General features: G+C 43.2%; 1 protein-coding gene across 6 annotated transcripts in view; it reads right to left on the minus strand.

Moving 5' to 3' along the window:
* ERI1 (exoribonuclease 1) overlaps nt 1–19,259 on the minus strand; it is a 131,833-nt gene that overhangs the window by 70,275 nt on the left and 42,299 nt on the right. For 3 of the 6 annotated variants that reach the window (XM_074993944.1, XM_074993949.1, XM_074993950.1), the window contains 2 exons: nt 15,838–15,952; nt 9,075–12,738 (listed from right to left, as the gene is read on the minus strand). In XM_074993944.1, the coding sequence (XP_074850045.1) occupies nt 12,496–12,738; nt 15,838–15,952 (358 nt within the window). In that variant the 3' untranslated portion in view covers nt 9,075–12,495. Of the gene's footprint in view, nt 1–578; nt 4,948–9,074; nt 12,739–15,837; nt 15,953–19,259 lie in introns of those variants that run through there. The other 3 variants (XM_074993947.1, XM_074993945.1, XM_074993948.1) reach the window with 3 other exon arrangements.

Here is a 19,259-nt window from a genome sequence, read left to right on the forward strand (position 1 = left end):
CTGTCAGGGTGGTCAAACAGTGGAATAAATTGCCAAGAGAGGTTGTGGAATCTCCATTGCTGGAGATATTTAAGAACAGGTTAGATAGATGTCTATCAGGGATGGTTTAGACAGTATTTGGTCCTGCCATTGGGGCAGAGGGCCAGACTTGATGGCCTCTCAAGATCCCTTCCAGTCCTAGTATTCTACAATTCTATGATTAGAAAGGGAACACTCAATAGTAGATTTTTTGGATTTAATTCACCACCACAAGGATTTTTGAACCTCTGTGGCTGACAACACCTTCCTGTGAATAGGGTGTTTCATCAGCATATATACTGATGCTAGCCAGTGTTGGAGACAGCAAAAATGCAGCTTGGCATTTTGGACCACAGATCTGGTTGCCATCATGTGACCCAGAAGCTGGAGGCAAGTTATCACCTGTGTCATAGGATTATGTATCAGGATTTGTCTTAGTGATTGTGTCATGTGAAAGCAAGGTGTTGGTAAGTATACTTTTTGTAGTGATGGAGTTGAGGCGAGCCCCTATAAATTCTATGTCCTGCGTGGGCTCAGTGATTGATGTCTAAAAATTGATGAGGCCAAGAGACTGCAACATCTTTGTGGTAATGTTTAATCATACGGAGGACATCCACATATGAGCGGCCCTTCAAAAGGCAATTGTCTAGGAATGGAAAGATGAAATCATCCAGGTGGTATAGATAAGCCACTACTACCGAATGTCTTTGTGAAGACACTCGGTGCTGACGAGAGGCTGAAAGGCAGGACTTTGTACTGAAAATGATCCATGTCCAGTGTGAAATAGAGAAAACATCTGTGGGTAGGGTGGATAGTTATATGAAAATAGGCTTCTTCTAGGTCGAGGGGTGCAAACCAGCCCCTGTCGTCCAGTGTAGTAACTACAGAGATAACGGTGACCATCTTGAAATGTTGAATAGTAACAGAGAGGTAGCCGTGTTAGTCTGTACTCCAACGAAACAAAGCAGCAAAAATGTAGCACTTTAAAGACTAACAAAATGACTTATTTGGTGATGAGCTTTCATGGGACAGACTGACTTCGTCAGATCAATTTCATTTCCAATACAGACACACTGTTTGTGAAGGTAACGGTTGAGAGCCCGTAAGTCTAGGATCGGGCTCCATCCCCGTGTTCTTCTCTGTGAGGAAGTAGCAGGAATAGAACTCTTTTCCCTTGAATTCATTGGGTACTCTTTCAACATCTCCTATGGACAGGAGGTGGTCCACCTCTTGCTTTAACAGTGGCTCATGAGGGGTCCCTGAAGAGGGACTAGGTAGGAGGGGTGGTTGGCGGGAAGGGTGCAGAATGGAATGGTATAGCCCACAGAAATTATCTCCATTTGTCTGCGGTGATGGTCTGCCACTGTTGGTAAAATGGTTTGATATGGTGGTGCAACAGGTGGTGCACTGGCTAATGAGTGTGGTGTCGCAGTCCTCGACATAGTAGTTAAACCTGCTGCCTTGTGGTTTGTGGCTCAGGGTTACAGCCTTGCATGTTACACTGCCTGGGGAGGGGGGTGCTCTTTGGTGGTGTTGTACTGGGTTGTTGGTGATATTGTGGCCGCTGTTGGTTGGTGATTATAGCAGCGCTGATATGGGTAGTATCTCTTCTTCCTATATGGGGGATATACATACCAAGTGTTCGCAAAGTAGCTCTTGCGTTTCTATTAGAGTGTATAACTGTACGTGTAGACTTGGCAAACAATTTTAACTTATCAAAGGGGAAGTTTTCCACCTTTGTTTGTAATGCTTTAGGGATGCCAGATGTTTGTAGCCAGGATACCCAACTCATTATGACCGAGGTTGCGGTAGGTTGTGCATCTGTCTGCAATGTCTAGAGCAAACTGGATTCCCATACATGAGGCAGTATATCCTTCCTGGACAATCGATTTTCATATGGGTTTCTTGTCATTGGGGAGATATTCCATTAGGGACAATCAGTTTTGTATAATTATTAAAGTTATGGTTGGAGAGGTGTGAGGCATAATTTGCCATTCATAACAGAGTAGAGGATGAATAGACCTTTTATCCACATACGTCTAGCCCCTTAACATCCTTATGTAACACCATGGATTTTTATTGTCGTGTCTTTGCTCTTTGTTGAAAGGACTCCACCACAAGAGAGTTGGGTTGAGGGTGATTGAACAGGAATTCCATACCCTTTGAGGGGACAAAATACTTTTTGTCCACTCTCTTATTGGGTGGTGGGGTGGAGGTGGGGGGGCGAGATCTGCCAAATATTATCCGCAGCCTCTGTAATGGCGTCATCTAACAGAATGGCTATCTTGGAAGATGTTGGAGGTCTTAGATTCTTAAGAAGCCAGTGCTGCTTTTCTTGTTCCTCTGCAACTTGTATGTCCTGTGTCTGCATGACCCTCTTAAAGAGCTCCTGAAATTATCTAAGATTGTCAGCAGGGGATATGTCACCTGTGATGACAGCCTTGTCTGGGGGCTGATGAGGAAGTATTTGTTTTGTAGGCCTCCATTTGCTTTGCTACAATTTCTTCTGGCTCCTCTCTGGGTTCTGAAGGAGCTGTTGGTTCTAGGTGTTCTCTGGATGAGGAGTACCTATGCCTCTTTGGAGATGGAGATGCAGAATGTCTATATAAGGGATGTGACTTTGGGGCTCTGTCCCTGGATCTATGAGAGTAGTGTTCTCTGTAGTAGTCTTTGCGATGATATGGGCGTGAATAATAATAGAATTGTGATCCCAGTGAGGAAGCTCAGGAACGCAAATGTCTCCTGTAGGTATGGTGGTGGAAGGAATAAGGCAGGTGTGACTTACTCAATGGCAGAGGAGGAGACAGGGATAGCTGGTGAGTGTATTCACATGACTGGTGTGGTTGTTGTAAGGTAGGAGAAGGAGGTCTGAGGCCAGGAGGCGGCTGAGGAAGGGAGATGGACGTCTAAGGAATGGTGATGGAGGCATTTGAGTCTGTTCTAGTACAAATGGTTCTAGTGGAGAATTATGGGATAGCAGTGACAACCAAATCAGGAGGACTACGATGGTGAGTTTTAGTCTGTGCCTTTGCAAGTTGTTGGATTGCGTGGCTACCCAAGGTCACAGTGCTGCTGACAGAACCAGTGCTGACATAGTTGGTACCGCACCCAGTGCCATATACCTCGGTACAGAGTCTATCGGTGAGGTTTGTTTCGATGTTGTTGGCACCAACCTCAGTTCTGATGCTCTCGGAGCAGGTTCTGGCCATACCAAGATCTTAGGTGTCCTAGGCTTATGCACCAGAGCCTCCAATGCTGACATTGTCTCAATACTGCAGTATCCAGTGCCAATCGTCTTGAGGTATGTGAATTCCTCAGTTCTGAGGCTTGCCCGTGTGCCTGTGTTATAGTCTCTGACTTCTGCTCTCTAGGCTGTTTGTCTCTTTTAGATGTGTAACCTTTCTGCCAGAAGGAGTCGGCAGCAACCACAGCTAGGTTCAACATCTAGGGGTAGATGAATTCTGCTACTGAGTGCTCGGAATTCTGGACAGTGCTTTGCATCCTGGGATTCTAACATGAAACACCCATAAGCAATCAGGGCTAAGGCACTGTGGGTTAGGGTTTACTGTATACATTGTTGGGGGCAGGGGGAACTGTGATCCATGGCAGCCATGGGAGCACCTACTGCCCCAGGTCGTGGGTTCCTGTTGGGGCTAGGATGGGGCTGGGATCATGGAGAGGTAGGGCCGTGGGAAAGGTGCAGTGGGCTCAAGCTTGACAGGTGGGGGTGGGGGGGGAACCAGGGCGAGAGGAGGATGGGGGGCAGGGGCCTCCATGGCCAGGATCCACTGATCCACTAAGGTGGGAGCAGGGCAGCAGGCAGGGGTGGGAGGCTGGCCTGGCTGCTCCCTCAGGGCCCTGCTGATGGTGTGCACGTTGCCCATCAGCTCGGCCCAGACCTTCTGCCACCAGGCCAGGTCTGCTTCATCAAGGTGCAGTCACTGCTCTGCAGAGAGTGGCCATGTATGCAGCATTGGTGTGTTGGGTGTGGTGATGTGGGCCCTTGGAATGGGCCCACCCTGGCACCAGTCATGCAGGTGCCCCAACCCTCCCCTCTGCTGGTCCTGGGGTTCCCAGCCTGATGACGCAGACAGGGATCACCGGCCCTGGGGGTGAGATGAGGCTCGCCTGGATCTGACGGCACAGCTGTAAGGAAGCAAGGAGAGAGATACTGTATGTCAGTCCTGCACCCCAGCCCCAAGGGCCATGCCTCCCACCCTCCATGGGCAGGAGCCCCACTCCCAGGCTGAGGGATGGGGAGGTCCTGGGACAAGTGGTAAGTGCATCCTGCATGGTGGGCTCTGCCACACATGGAGTCTGTGGTGCCTTGGGGATGGGCCTGACTATTGCAGGCCCCCACACCCCCAAGCCAGGGAACAGGCTAGCAGCCAAGGTGGGGAGAGTCTCTGGCCACAGAAGGGTCCCTGTGTGGGTGGTGGGTGAGCCAGGCATAGCCTGGCCCTGCCCGCCCTCTTCCCACATGCCTGTGGCCAGCAATGCTGTTCACAGGGGAGGGTGCTGACTATTGCCTGTGGGCATGCCTGCATGCTGGGAGTGCACTCCTTGGTGGGTGTCTAGGGTCAGGATTGAAGGGTCCTGTGGCACCTTATAGACTAACAGAAAAGTTTTGAGCATCAGCTTTCGTGAGCACAGACACTTCACAAGATGGGTCCCTGGAGTGTTTACACAGTTTCCCCCCCCAACCAACAGATTGTTTTGAAAAAAAGGTGCTCTGCCTCATCTGGGAGCAGAAGAGGGACAGTGGAAAATGCAAGGCATTCTTTTGATTTAATATTGAAAGACTGTATTTTGTGAGTAGACGATCTGTCTTTTTTTAAAAAAAACAAACAAACAAACCAACCTGCTAGTATAGACATAGCCACAGTGTCCAGCTGTCTCCCCACTGTCGGGGGTCTTTCCCTGCTGAACCTATGGCACACAACAACATACTGTAGTGACAAGACGGGAGGCAGCCTGCTTTTCACTATGGCATATTCTCAACATGTAGCTGTGGGGAGACCTTCAACTTAGAACTAGCTACTGGAGGAAGCCATGTTAGTAAGGCAAAGTTAAAAGCTAAGACTGCTCAGGGATGAGGTTATAGGTCTACATAGTTCTGATTATATGAAGCTCCCACAGCATTCTTCAGAAAAATAGGTAAAGATTGAGCTGGAGGAGTTATTGGAAACATTTTGCCCTAAGCTGTGTGCAGAGTTGCAGCCTGTTCACTACAGCTGTATAGTGCCACAGAAGTTGCTACCACTATTCACCCAGAGAAAGCTACATTTCTGTATGGATGAATTAATTCGTGTGTTCAGGCCATGTTTACACAAAGTCACCAGTTTGACTAACAGTGAGCCTTAAAAAAAGTCAGTTAAGCAGTGCATTAGCATTGGTAAAGAACGTTGTGGTGACACCAGCCAAGGCACAGGTGCTGAGAATGGTAAACAGTGCTGAAGAAAGGAAAGGTGCTGGTACCGATGTCAGCTTTCATATTATTTGTCAGAGCACTTGAACAACTGAAGAGAGCCTTAGATATCCTTCCTAAACATCTGGATTTGAGGTGAAAAAAGCATCCTTAGATTTGTCTCCAAAGGGGCTAATGATGTTTTGAGAGTACAAAATCAGGACCAGAGTAGGTATGAGCTGCAGAGTCAACATGCTAAGGCATAGCTGGTAGCCTAGACCGTGCAGCCTACTCAGAAAAAGATTGATAGTACGTGACAAACCCAAGTTAGCTAGTGTTCAGGTGTCCAGTTTGGCTTCAGAATATGGCAAAGAGGTTACAATAGTGCCATTTAAAGTCTATGGTGTACTCCTGGGTTGCAAAAAGAAACTTCCTCTTTACCTACATTTGTGCCACTTTTTGAAGAGTTGTGTGCTTCCTATATTTCACCCAATGGGCCCCAAAGGACTTGCAGAACTGAGGCAGAGGTGATGGGACCAGACAATCCACCTGCAATTGATGCCAAACCTAACAATGCCAATGAGGAGTAGGTGATGCTATATCTTCTACATCAGCATCACAGCTAATGAAGGCTTTGGAACAGAGAAAAGTATAACCCAATAAATGGCTGGAAGTTGAAGCGCATCATATGCTGACAGGAAATGAGAGGTAAAATTAGCATTCAAGGTAATTTACCAGTAGAACAATTTACAAAGGGTGTTGATGGATTCATCACCACTGACACTTTGTAAATCAAGATTTGGTTAAAAAATGCTCTAAGAATTATCATGGGACAGTTCTCTTGGCCTGTGTTACTCATGCAGTCAGACCCATATGTTCCACTGTGGTCCTTTCTGGCCTAGCAACCTCTGAATGTATGAAAGGGTGGTGTTTGTTAGGTTTTCTATGCCACTGTAGATTTGACTGTTGCCAGCTTTCATGGGTGAGGAATTCAGTCTTATTATGGAGTGAGGAGATCCCAGGTTTGAGCCCACAACAGAAGACAGCTTTGTACTGCTATGTCATCAACATGTCTTGAATTCTGTATAAGAACCCCACATGGAATCTGTGCTTGGTACCACTGATAGGATCAGCATATGAGACAGCAGCCACAGAGAAGCCAAATAAACCTGGGGCCTCAGAGTCCGCCCTGTCTGGTGCAAGGAATGAAGCCGTAACAAAATGCAGTTGGATGAGTTGTCTCACTGAGACATAGGATGACAGAAGAGCAATCAGCACGCAGTAATAGCAGCTGGATGAGAGATATGCCCCTTAGAGCCCTTGCAAGCCTCTAGGCCCGTTATAGTTCCAATAAGGGGTCCAAAGCTTCCTTGTAAAGGGAATGCTATTTACGGAACCATACTATACTATTCTAAGTGAGCTATTTACAAAATGCCTTAAGCCAGGCATGTCAAACTCAAAGCCTGCTGAGGGCTACAAACAAAAACTAATTGCTTTCAGGGCTACCAAAGAAAATTTACTTCTATCGGACAGTCATAGTTATTTATTATTTTAGATTATGTTTTAGATATATTTTATAATTTTTTCAGGTCTTGTTTGAATATAAGAAGATAATTTTAATTGATAAGTTAATATGAATTTTATGTTCCAATTTTATTAATGGTTCATAAAATTTGAGAAAAGACACACTTAGCAATGAGGGAAGAAAGATAGAAAACATGCATAATAAAAGCAGACCAGGGAGAAAATCTAAAAAGCAAAAACATCTTGAAGAAAAAAGGGACAGGTGGTTTTGCAGTGAACATACAAAGCCAGTTTCAGGACGCCTGCATTCTATGGCTAGCTCTGCACTCTCTGTACTGTCCGTTTCATCATCTCTAAAAAATGAGGATAGCCTACCACACAGGAAAGTCACAAATTACCAACACGAATGAATGAATGGGCTTTGAGATTGGTGTCTGGAAGAAACAACAGCAAAAGTTAATTTAAAGAAGTGGTAACTGAGGAGAACGGAGTTGTACAGTCTTAGAGAATGAAGATAAGGGCTGAGAGAAACTGATAACCACCAGCTTGCTAGTGGAACACTACTGATGTTGTCACTAAAAGTGTACTTAAGTTGAAACATTTCTATTGCACAGGGTTTCCTTTGTCAATCTTTGTGACCAGGTTTGAATGATGCTTTGGCTGATTTCATGTATTTCCCTCTCACCTTTACACAAGGTAGGTACAACACAGTGAAACCTCTCCCCTTCCCTAAGAGCAGCCTCTCTCCCCATATGGAAGTTAGGGGGGGGTCCCCTTTCCCTCCACCCCCTTTCAGCAGGCCATAGAAGACATCACAATCCAACATTTTTTTTTTCCTGAATAGAAGAAGCAGGAAGAGAGGAAAGGGGCCCTGGGCAAGACTGGGTGGCATCCAGTATCAGAGGGGGTAGTGAGGAAAGAGACCATTAAAATAACTGTCAAATGTTATTTATTTTTATTTTTAAGTAGTTTTTTTTATAAAAATAAATTTATAAAAACATAAAACTTAAAAATATTTTTCCATACCTAATTTGTTTTGCATTTCTTTTTCATAAAAACGTTTAAGCTTTAAGGAAGGACAGTCATTTTTTGAACAGTATTGTCCTTTGTGTTTTTGTACAAAAGAATGACGCTAGCCATTCTTCTTTTGGCCGTTATACTGATGTTTTGGTTTGGGTTTATAGTACTTAATTATAGGGTTGCTAACCGTCCTATCAGAAGGATGATTAGTTGATCATTCAGATGATTTTTTCTTATTTTTTGTTCTTTGTAAAATACATCTAAAAAAACCTAATTCTTAAATCAACTTTTGAGCATTATTGTTCAGCAATTTTTTCATCTGAAACCCTCCCTGCCCCCTCTCTCACCTTGACTAGAATGTATGTGTACCATCAATATAGTCTAAACCCAAAAGTGTTCCATGGCCAAATTAGTCTGGGAAACACAGTTTTAAAGAGTAAGTTAAGTAACTGATTTTCTAAGCTGCTTTATTAAATGTTTTACACTTAGGCTACATCTACACTATAGTGATCTTTTGAAAGAAGTTCTTTGTGTGTAGACGCGCCGCATGTTCTTTTGAAAAAGGGCCAGATTTTCCAAAAGAACTTGCTAGCATAGATGCAGCCTTTAGGTGTAAACTAGCAAACATGAATACTTCTTTCAGAATGAATGAAAAGTAACAAAATGTAGGTCTGTTTCTAATCTAAATTACCCAAAAGTAAATCTGGAATGGCTCCTTTCATTTCTCTGATGGAAGATAAAGAGTTACTTCAGATTTCCAATAATATACACAAAAGTAGAATCTGGCCATTAATGTTCTTCCTTATTTCAAAGTTTCTTTGAGGATAATTGTTAAAAACGTCAGCTTTGTTCAAAATAAGTGACACCAAGTTGCAACTGTCCTTCACTTATTAAAACCTATAGTGTAATCTGTAACTAGGCTGGTCCTCATTGGACTGGCTGCCTCTCAATAAATAGGCAAATAAAGGAATTACAACTTGATCTAGAAGGGAGATACCAATGTTTTCTAGGCTCAGATTGATTTCATCATCAAGACCTTTGCCACAGTGATGCATCATATAAAAAAGTTACCTAACAAAATGTTTCTAAAAAAAAGATAGGACACTTTGTTTAGTACATGGAAAAAATCATTTATAATTAACATTTTATATAAAAGTCTGGCAGAACATGAGGTAAAAATACATAATTATTTATGAAAACTGACCATTTTATATTTAAATGTCTAAAGTACCTACATGCAACAAACCCATCCATGCAACAAACCTCGTTGCCAGCTCTGCCCACATATACACACCAGCAACATCATTACAGGACCTAACCGGATCAGCCACACCATTGTGGGCTCATTCAGCTGCACATCTACCAATGTAATTTATGCCATCATGTGCCAGCAATGCCCCTCTGCCATATACATCGGACAAACTGGACAGTCCCTACGTAAAAGAATAAATGCACACAAATCAGACATCAGAAATGGCAATATACAAAAACCCATAGGAGAGCACTTCAATCTCCCAGGACACACAGTAGCAGATTTAAAAGTAGCTATCCTGCAGCAAAGAAATTTCAAGAACAGACTCCAAAGAGAAATTGCTGAGCTACAATTCATCTGCAAATTCAATACCCTCAGCTCAGGATTAAACAAAGACTGTGAATGGCTGGCTAAATACAAAAGCAGCTTCCCCTCTCTTGGAGTTCACACCTCCAGATCTACTGATGACAATACAACTCAGCCTGCCTGACTGAGCTAACCTCGTTATCCCCAGCCTTGCCCTGGCCTATTTATACCTGGCCTTGCAGATTTCCAGGACCAGCATCTGAAGAAGTGAGTTAACTCACGAAAGCTCATGCTCTAAACTTTTCTGTTAGTCTATAAGGTGCCACAGGACCCTTCGTTGCTCTAAAGTACCTACAGTGATGCACCACACACATGCATGATCTTTAAAATAAAGATACTCATACTGTGCTAAAAAGGAAAACTCATTCATCTATTACATGAATACAAAATCAGTACTTTCAGATTTACATATGCTTAGTATGACTATAATTAACCAAGCATGGAAAAAAATTGCCCATCAGCTAGACAGTGGTTACAGTCATACCCCGAGATACACCCATTTGGGTTATGAGAATTCAAGTTTACAAGGAGTTTGATTTAAAACCCCTACCTCATCTTACGAGGCATTTCCTCGAATTTACAAGGACCGATTTCAATTTTGTGCACCTCAGCAGGACGTGGACGCCCTGCAGCGGGAGAAAGGCTGCGGCTCCAGGCAATGGCTGCCTGCAGCTGCATCCCGCTTGGCACGTCTCTCTGCAATGCCCGGTGGCTGTTTCCTGGAGCCCCCGGCCCACTCTTTACCTGTGGCTGGTCTGGGTCTCCGCCTCAGCTCTGCAGCAGCAGTGTGCCCTGGCCCAGCCAGTGGCCACGGGCTCCCAGGTGCTCCCATGAGATGTAGCTACTGGGTGTGCAGCCCATTCCAGCCCCGCCTCTGCCGCTCGCTCCCTGGGTGGCTCGGGGGGCCACCGCTGCCTGCCCTGCGCAGCTGTGCCTCGGGCACCACTTGCCATCTGTGGCATTCGTTTGCATTGAGCGCCTTGACTGCTGCTGCCGGGGCCTCTCCGCTGCACAGCCCCGCACAAGCGAGGCATTGCCCCTTGCCAACTGGGGGCCTCCTGTGCCTGCCTAGCTCCCCGCGCGGCCAGCCCCTGACACTGCCTCCTCCCCGCTTAACCTAAGCTGGGCTCAGGCCGGGTTGCCTCCCTGTGCCCTGCTCTGCCCTGCCCGCCCCCTAGCACTGCCCCCACTTCTGCAGCCGTGGGCAGCTACCCGGCTTTGCGCCCCCCTCCCAGGAGCTCTTTGATTTCCGTTCCCCCGTCTCTACAGGTAAACAGACATATTGTAGAGTAATTAATGAAGGGAAAATGCCTTGTTAGGTTGTGTTATGATAACTAATGTTAACTATTGAGGTAATTGTGTTCAATATGGGACGTTGGGATTTGGTGTTGTTTTAGCGTAAATGGGTATAGAATTTTGGTGTGGTTTTAGTGTAAATGGGTGTAAAATTTTGGGGCTCAGGAATGCATAACATTTTTTCCTATTGAAATTAATGCGAATTACATTTTCGACTTACAAGAATTCGCCCTAAGAGGAGTTTTTCAGGAACGAATTACCCTTGTAAGGTGGGGGAAGACTGTATTTCTGAACAAACAAAGGCTAATTATAAATGCAATTAATCATGAGCAGATTGCTTCCTGCAAGTCTTCATTAAGCTATGAATACAGATGGCAAATCAAAAACTGCTTCTAATCAGAGGGAGAACAAACTATCTGTGTTTTGATTTTCAGGACAAATCATTACAATTTATAAAATGATTTAATGCTCCAGTCCAGAACTACTTAGCCAAACCAGTGGAAGAAAGCTTTGGCCTAATTAAAACATCCTACATTTAAGTATCAATAGAAAACACAGTTGTTTCATTAGCAAGACCCCACATGGAATTAAGCTTTCTTAATTTTACACTGGTAGATTTTGAAATTAAGTTTGATATTTTCATGACTGTTTGGTATGGTTCATTACATACATGCAGCTGGCATTTCTCTGACCACACAGAACAGTTTTTACAAAATAGTCAAGTGATACTACAAGTATACCAAGCCATACTTTACATTATGTTCAATATTGTAAGCATTTTTACTTCATCATTTCTTTAGAGTCTTGATGGCTCGTATTGATTAGACAGCTACACTTACTTTGAATTGTAATGTAAAGAGTAGATATATGCATAGCCATTACCTGGAAATACACAAAAACCTAAAGGCAATTTTAAAAAACTAATTAATTTCATAGATGGACAAATGAAGTATTGTTATTCAATATACATTTTTGCCACTCAATGCTACTTTATTATTTAAGAGACAAACTGACAACTATATTCCTTCAAAGACACATAAAACAATGAAGACTGCCCCCCCTTTTTCTGTTACGTATAAGAGAATGCTATCTAATGCGATCAAATGGGCACAGAAGATAAAGCCCATCTGGTCAGTGTACATGAGGTCAGTTCTTTTGGAAGTGCATAGTACGTAGGTAATGGGTTGCTAAAAGCTACTGCAGTACATCATGTCTTAAAGAAGTACTACAACCACCCCATTTCCTTTGAGATGGGGGAAAAGAAGGCTAACTTCACTTTGTATTTTTCAATTAATTTTTTAAAAAAACAAAAAATCTCAACATCCTGCCAGCTTACTATACATCAACCTTATACCAATCTTATATGAAAAGATGTCAAGATGACTTACAAAAATATTATCAGCATGAAAAATGCTGTGGCACAAGTTTTAACTAGGAGAGTTCTTATGCCTCCCCGTTATTTTAACAAAGATAGCTGTCAATGCAAAATGTTAAAGCACCTTGCAGAACAGTTTCACTGAAATGATCACATGGTACTGTGTGTTAACAATTAATAGTTTAAGTCTTCAATACTGGTTCATGATGGAGCATATTTCAAATGGGCACAAAATGCCTAGTTTCTGTAATGGGGCATCTGTGGAGCAGGGGCTCCCTCTATTGGGGCAGAGGATGATACAGTCATTAGCTGTCCACCATGCATTCTCTCATTCACACGCAGGTCACAACCATCCTGAAGCATTCGTATAGCTATCCGTGCAATGTTCTTAGAGTCATCAAGTCCGCTATGAGGACGCCCATCATAGTTCATTCCCAGCTTTTCAAGCATGATTGTTAGCTTGGTCTGGTTTCTGGGAACCTGACAAAGAGAGTGAACCGTATTAAAGAAAAAAAAAAAGACAAAAGACAAAAAAAAATCTCAACATTAAACACTCCACATTATCCTGCGTAAGTTCTTATAATGCAGTGTGTTTACTACTACCTAAAACTACTGTGCCAATTTTGGTCCCTATCTCAAAGCCCTCTGTATACAAACAAACCTCAGAACATGCCTGTGATGTAGCAAAGGAGTATCCACCTTTTACAGATGAAAACAAGGCCACACAAATAGTAGACTCTTGTGGAGATTAGGGAAATTTTTGTAAAAGTTTACCATCACTGACAACTCTAGTTCAGTTTTGCCAGTCCTGGCAACAGTAGGAATCATGACATAGACAGGCTACCACAAATATTCCAAACATCGTATTAACGGACACCACTCAGAGCAGTATCTAGCTGACATGGAATAGATTCTCAAAAATATCCAAAGTTAGAAGCATCAGAAGATTTTCAAAATCGTAAATCAACCAAAATCATTAACGCTAACAGCAATGGTGATAAATTTTTACAAAGATTTCCACAGTGTCATCAAAGCTTAAGTGACTTGTCCAAGGCACCAGGGACACCAGCAACAGAGTCCAGAAGGCCATGGGTCCGGACTCCTAGTGCTTCACTTGTCTAATAACTACAACATGACACTGCACCAGTGCAAATACATAATATTCTTTAAAATATGAAATTTGGTCTTTAAAAACATCCTGCAAAGTACAGTGCTTTGAAAGCCCTTTCACTTACTGCAAGCATTATCACTGTTCTGTGTGTTTGCCAAAACCTGGCAACAAACAATTTTGATAGTGACAGTTACATGGTAAGTGTTTCAAAAGGAAAAAAAATCATACATGCAAGTTCTGAGATAGTATTTCTCTGTCACAATGATGCAGTACTATGCACAGTTCAATTAAGAAATGATGTCCAATTGTCTCCCTGAAAATCAGAGTAAATTATTCTTTACACATTTAATGATATTAATTATAACACCTTTACTATTTTAGATACATTCAAGAGGCATTTGGAAGAGATTATTAAAACTTGCAAAATGATTGTCAACGCTGCAACCTCCTTAAATAAGAAATTGCACAGAAATCCATAGGGAATGATCAGTTAATTCCAAAATTGACTTACAGTGGCTATTATGTAAGCCAGAGTTTTCACTACTGTGTTGGAATCAGATTAGTAAACCAGGCCCCATTCCAGTTTGAATAGAATCATAGAACACTAGGATTGGAAGGGACGGACCTCGAGGGGCCATCAAGTCCAGCCCCCTGCCCCAATGGCAGGACCAAGTACTATCTAAACCATCCCTGACAGACATCTATCTAACCTGTTCTTAAATATCTCCAGCGATGGAGATTCCACAACCTCCCCTGGCAATTTATTCCACTGTTTGACCGCCCTGACAGTTAGGAACTTTTCCTAATGTCCAACCTAAACCTCCCTTGCTGCAGTTTAAGCCCGTTGCCTCTTGTTCTATCCTCAGAGGCCAAGAAGAACAAGTTTTCTCCTTCCTCCTTATGACTCCCTTTTAGATACCTGAAAACCGCTATCATGTCTCCCCTCAATCTTCTCTTTTCCAAACTAAACAAATAGTCCAACCAGGCTGCTAAACTTAGAGCTCATTAGAGCCTCAAAGGATCAAATTATGCCCCAGCAGAATAAAAAGCAGCAGTATGTATGGTCTGGTAGTAAATGAGTTAAATATTCATGATTTTAATCCTAGCTCCATGAGTTTTATTGTGATTTTAGGCAAGTCTTGCAATCTCTCTCTCCTCCTCGTGTTCCCTCTAATATTCATCATCATCATCATCACCATCACCCATGGGCTCAGCACCTGTTGGTATCCAATGCATCTCTCAATACTTCCTTCCATCTTTCCCTGTCCACTGTGGAGTGGCATAGTTTCTGCAGACTAGCTCTGCACCAATCTACTGTATCATCTACCCATTTTCTATAGGGTCAGCCCCTCTGGTCTGAAATGGTCATTATGCTGAATGTCAGAGTCTTCATTTTTCACTCGTTGTTCATTCTACAGATACGCCAGAATAGTTGTCGCTTCCGTTGCATAACGTTCTGCAGTAAGTTCTCTTTCAGCTGTATCTTCCTATATAATTCCTCATTGGTGACCTTCTGCATCCATCCTATTCTCAAGATCTTTCTATAAAGACTCCTCTCAAATGCTAATATCTTTCTCTTCCAATCTTTTGTTATCACCCATGTCTCACATCTGTACAAGATGCTGTTGAATACACAGTTTCAAGATGCTCAGCTTCATTCGTAAGTTAATTGCTTTGCTTTTCCTGATCTTATACATCACCTTTAAATTCGCTCTTGCTTTCACTGTTCTAGTCGCTATTTCCTTCTTACAATCTAGATCATGCATCATGTTGCTCTCCAGATACCTGAACTTCTCTACATTCTCTAGTTCAATCCCATCTACACTGATCTTCCTCCCTATTTCCTTATCTCCAAATATTATTGTCTTCGTTTATCGATGTTCATAATTGGTCTGTACTGCTTCCCTTCCTTATTTAGCACCTGCACTGTTTTCGCTAACTTCTCTTCATCTTCTAATATCGTGCCTCAGATAATGGGGATAATGCTGCTTTCCTACTATAATTCACATGGGAATTATGCAATTAGCTCTTTGGAGTGTATGGAAGATGTAAAGCAGTAATTGCTAGAGTTATACTAAACATGATCACATATGAATCAACTAGTTCCAGCATAACAGAAATACACAGCTGCAGAAGCACCAGTATTGTACCAAAAATACTCTGCTTTAAGCTGCAACAGTGTAAATATGAGCCAAGATTTGCAACAGATAGGACATTAAACCTAAGATATTAATCTGTATTTAAGCACCTAAGCAGTGGCCTCATTCTCAAGACTCCAGTAGGCACTGTAGGTACTTAAAATTAGCTCTTTGACCTAAATAAATGCTACTGAAATTACTCAAACTGAGAGGTCTTACACCATGACCAGGCATAGTACAAAAAGTCATTTACATAAAAATTTGTGCGAGACTTTACTTATTCCTCGTTTAGACTGAGTATTTGCCAGAGAATCAGTTATCAATTCAAACCTTGTAAAAGTTTCCATAGGATTTGCGAATGTTGATCCACTTTTTGGCAAAAGAAGGATATTTGATATGGCTGATGCGGCACTGGATATTCAGAAATTTACTCATATCCCAAGACCTTAGGGAGGAAAAAGCAGGAGAGGGAGAAAAGGTGAAGACAAAACTAACAAAAAATCTTAAATGGAACCAAAACAGACAATTATTTGAAACATTTTCAGCATAAACTTGTAGCACAAGCATTTTTCGTCTTTCCCTTGGGATGATGGATAGGAAACCATACTGTATTAAGAAATTTTTTTTATCATGTTTACTAAGATCAGTAAGAGTAAAAAGGGACTTTCTGGCTATTATTTCCAGTTTCTGCCTATAGGCTGTGTCTACACTATCTCCCTAGTTTGAAGGGAGCATGGTAAGTAGGGTGTCAGGAGATTATTAACTAAGTGCTGTGGTGCATATGCAGCACTTCATTAAGCGAATTCTCCCCCATGGCAACTTCAAAGTGTTAAACTTCCGAGTGCCAGCTTGCATGCTGCTGCGGTTAACCTGCTGGTACGTCGAAGTGCCTGGACAACTTCGAAGTTTCTTTACTCCTCGGAGTAAAGGAACTTCAAAGTTGCCCAGGCACTTTGAAGTACCAGCAGGTTAGCCACAGCGACACACAAGCTGGCACTTGGAAGTTGCCATGCGGGAGAATTAGATTAATGAAGTGCTGCATATGCACAGCCATACAATTTTATTGCACCACCGCCACCGAGCTCAAGTCACTTCAGGAACACATCTGAAGTTTGCCCTACAAAAGGTGACTTTCTTTCCTGAATCACATAACAAAATTTTTTTTATGTCCTTGGTTAAGATGTAAAAACTGAAGTTATGATGACAGGGGACCATTCAAGATCCCATGATACTTTATTTTAAAAATTCAGGAATAGGGCAGGTTTTCTAACGTATAAATCTGTCAGATTTTTGGATGAAAAGTAAACATGCTGCTGTAGGAACCTCCCCAGCATGCACTAAATTTAAAGTTAGGGAAGAACTTCCATTATCTGTTTCCATTCCATTCCATTCCATGAACATGTGAATACATTCATGTCTTTCTCAAATATTCACCTTTCTGCCTACAATTTTTAACTCATACTAAAAAGGAACTTTTAGGAGGGCAAACTGTAGCCCTCTGGCAGTCATAGGTAAGTTAAAATGTACTTTTCCCCCAGACACTACCTTGATGAGCACAATATTTATAGGTACAGAAGTGCCTATAAATAAAAGCTAAATACTTATAACTGTCTTAAAGGAATACAGCAAACAGCTATTTGAGACTTTTGGCTTGGCACAGGTGAGCCTTCAGTGCAAATTTAAACCTCTTAGAGATCAAAATAAAATGAAAAGTCACCAGCTGCTGAGCAAGACAATGGACTCTACTAAAATTTAGCCCTCTCTTTGACATTACAGCACATTATTTCAGGATAACAGAGGGGGCCTAAAAGCGAAAGGGGCTGCTACTGGGACAATTCACTTGAAAAGAAAGATTGTTAAATTTCAGTGGAACACATTCTTAAATTGCTTCTTAAGGCTACCTTATTCCTCAGAGCAAGAAAAAGATACGGGCTGAGAAAATTGTTTTTCTGACCCCAGGAGTAAGGGCTCTCTATACTTTTTCATAAATTACCTTATTTGATAAAATAAATTTCAGTGTCATCTTCTGAAACATTGATACAACAATCATAACATAAGACACACAACTGCCTTGTTAAAGCAGCCTAGCAGAAAATGTTTTCTAGGCCAACAGAAGATGATTATCTTGGACATAGTAATGGGTGTCCATTCCACAAAGATTTATAAGGGATTATGATGGCCACACTGTTCAATTAACTAACTACACAGTTACTTGGGAGAGACAAAGAGCGGGGAACTAAAGGGAAGCAAGCTCAGCTGGACAGTGACAGATAGGACTTCTATAAAGCCAGATAGCTTTCCAAAGAGTGAAGCTGAATGGAAGGAGTGACTGCAGTCTGAGTGGAGGATGCATGAGGCTTGTAAACCCAGAGATGGGAAAGTCAGAAAGGTATGTGAAGGCTCAGGGAAATAACAAAAAGGAATAGGAGTTGAGGCTTTGACTACTGATCAGAGGACACATGTTCCCCTACCAGCCACTGGGAACATGGGAAATACCAGGCAAAGGACTGTGGACTGGCTGGCATAATTTGGTCTGGGAAAAACTTTGTTTTCATCTCCAGAAGGGGAAATCACATAGTGGCATGGCTGGAAGGCTGAGTCATGGAGAGGAAGCTGCAATCCCTGGCACAAGAGAGAGCCATAGTATAAGAGGAGGACACTACAGTCTCCACTCGAGGAAGGCACGATGCCTGGCCAGACCTAGTCCAGAGAACAGCCAGGAGGAGACACTTCCAGCAGTGAGTGAATCCTGTGACAGACACCGTTCACCTCAATAAGGTGTATGCTATGAAGCCAGATAAAGATCATGTAAAGCAGGAGTGAGGAACCTTTTCTGCATCAGGGGCTACTGACTCACAGAAAAATCAGTCAGGGGGCACATAAAAGTGAGAAGACACCCCCACTCAACTTGTGACTGCCTCACTCTCTTCATGCACCAGCCCCATGGATGAGAGGGGGACCAAGTTTGAGGGCTTTCCCCAGGCAAGATTAATTCTTCTGGGGGGTCTGGGGCAAGACGAGAAATGAGGGGTTCAGGGTTCAGCATGCAGAAGGGGGCTGCTGGAGAGCAGGATGAGAGAGTGGTGTCTGGGTGGGAGAAGGCTGGGGTTGGGTGGGAGAGAGCTGGATGGGGGGGAGTTTGGTTGGGAGGGTGGGTGAAGGAGAGGGCTCAGGGTCAGAGGTTGGGGCAGGAAGGAGGGTGCAGGAGCAGACTGGGGGTGGGAGGGCTGGATGAGAAACGGGTGCCTGTGGGCAACTGGTGTGGGAGTACTTACATGAGCAGCTTCCTGGAGGCACTTGTGGCTCCATGTCCCCTTGCCACTCCATTGTCCACAAGTGGCCAAATGAGAGCAGCAGGGGAAAAGCCTCCAGGCATGTGCCATGCTTCCTCCCACGATCAGACAGAACACATAGCCCTGATCCAGCCACAGCTTGCTGGGCTCCACCCCATGAGGCTCAGGGTTCCTCCCCAAACCCTTTCCACAGTGAGGAGCTGGTGCTTGTGCTCCAGCCTCACGTGGTTAAAGCACCAGCGCAGGGTCCTTGCTGTAGGGGAGGAAGGATGAGAGAGGCTAAGCCCCAAATCTCATGGGCTGAATCAGAGAAGTGAAGTTTAACATTTAAAATGGCCTATGCTGTTTATATCTCATTTTGAAAAAGGAATTGCAAAGGCAGTTAACAGAATGGCAACATTTCACAGTTAAAAAGAGATACACTGGATATAATGCTCTGGCAAGTACTATGCAAGTCAG

The sequence above is a fragment of the Carettochelys insculpta genome, chromosome 4 (genome assembly GCF_033958435.1).
Source record: "Carettochelys insculpta isolate YL-2023 chromosome 4, ASM3395843v1, whole genome shotgun sequence".
In the NCBI taxonomy this organism is placed as follows: Eukaryota; Metazoa; Chordata; order Testudines; family Carettochelyidae; genus Carettochelys; species Carettochelys insculpta.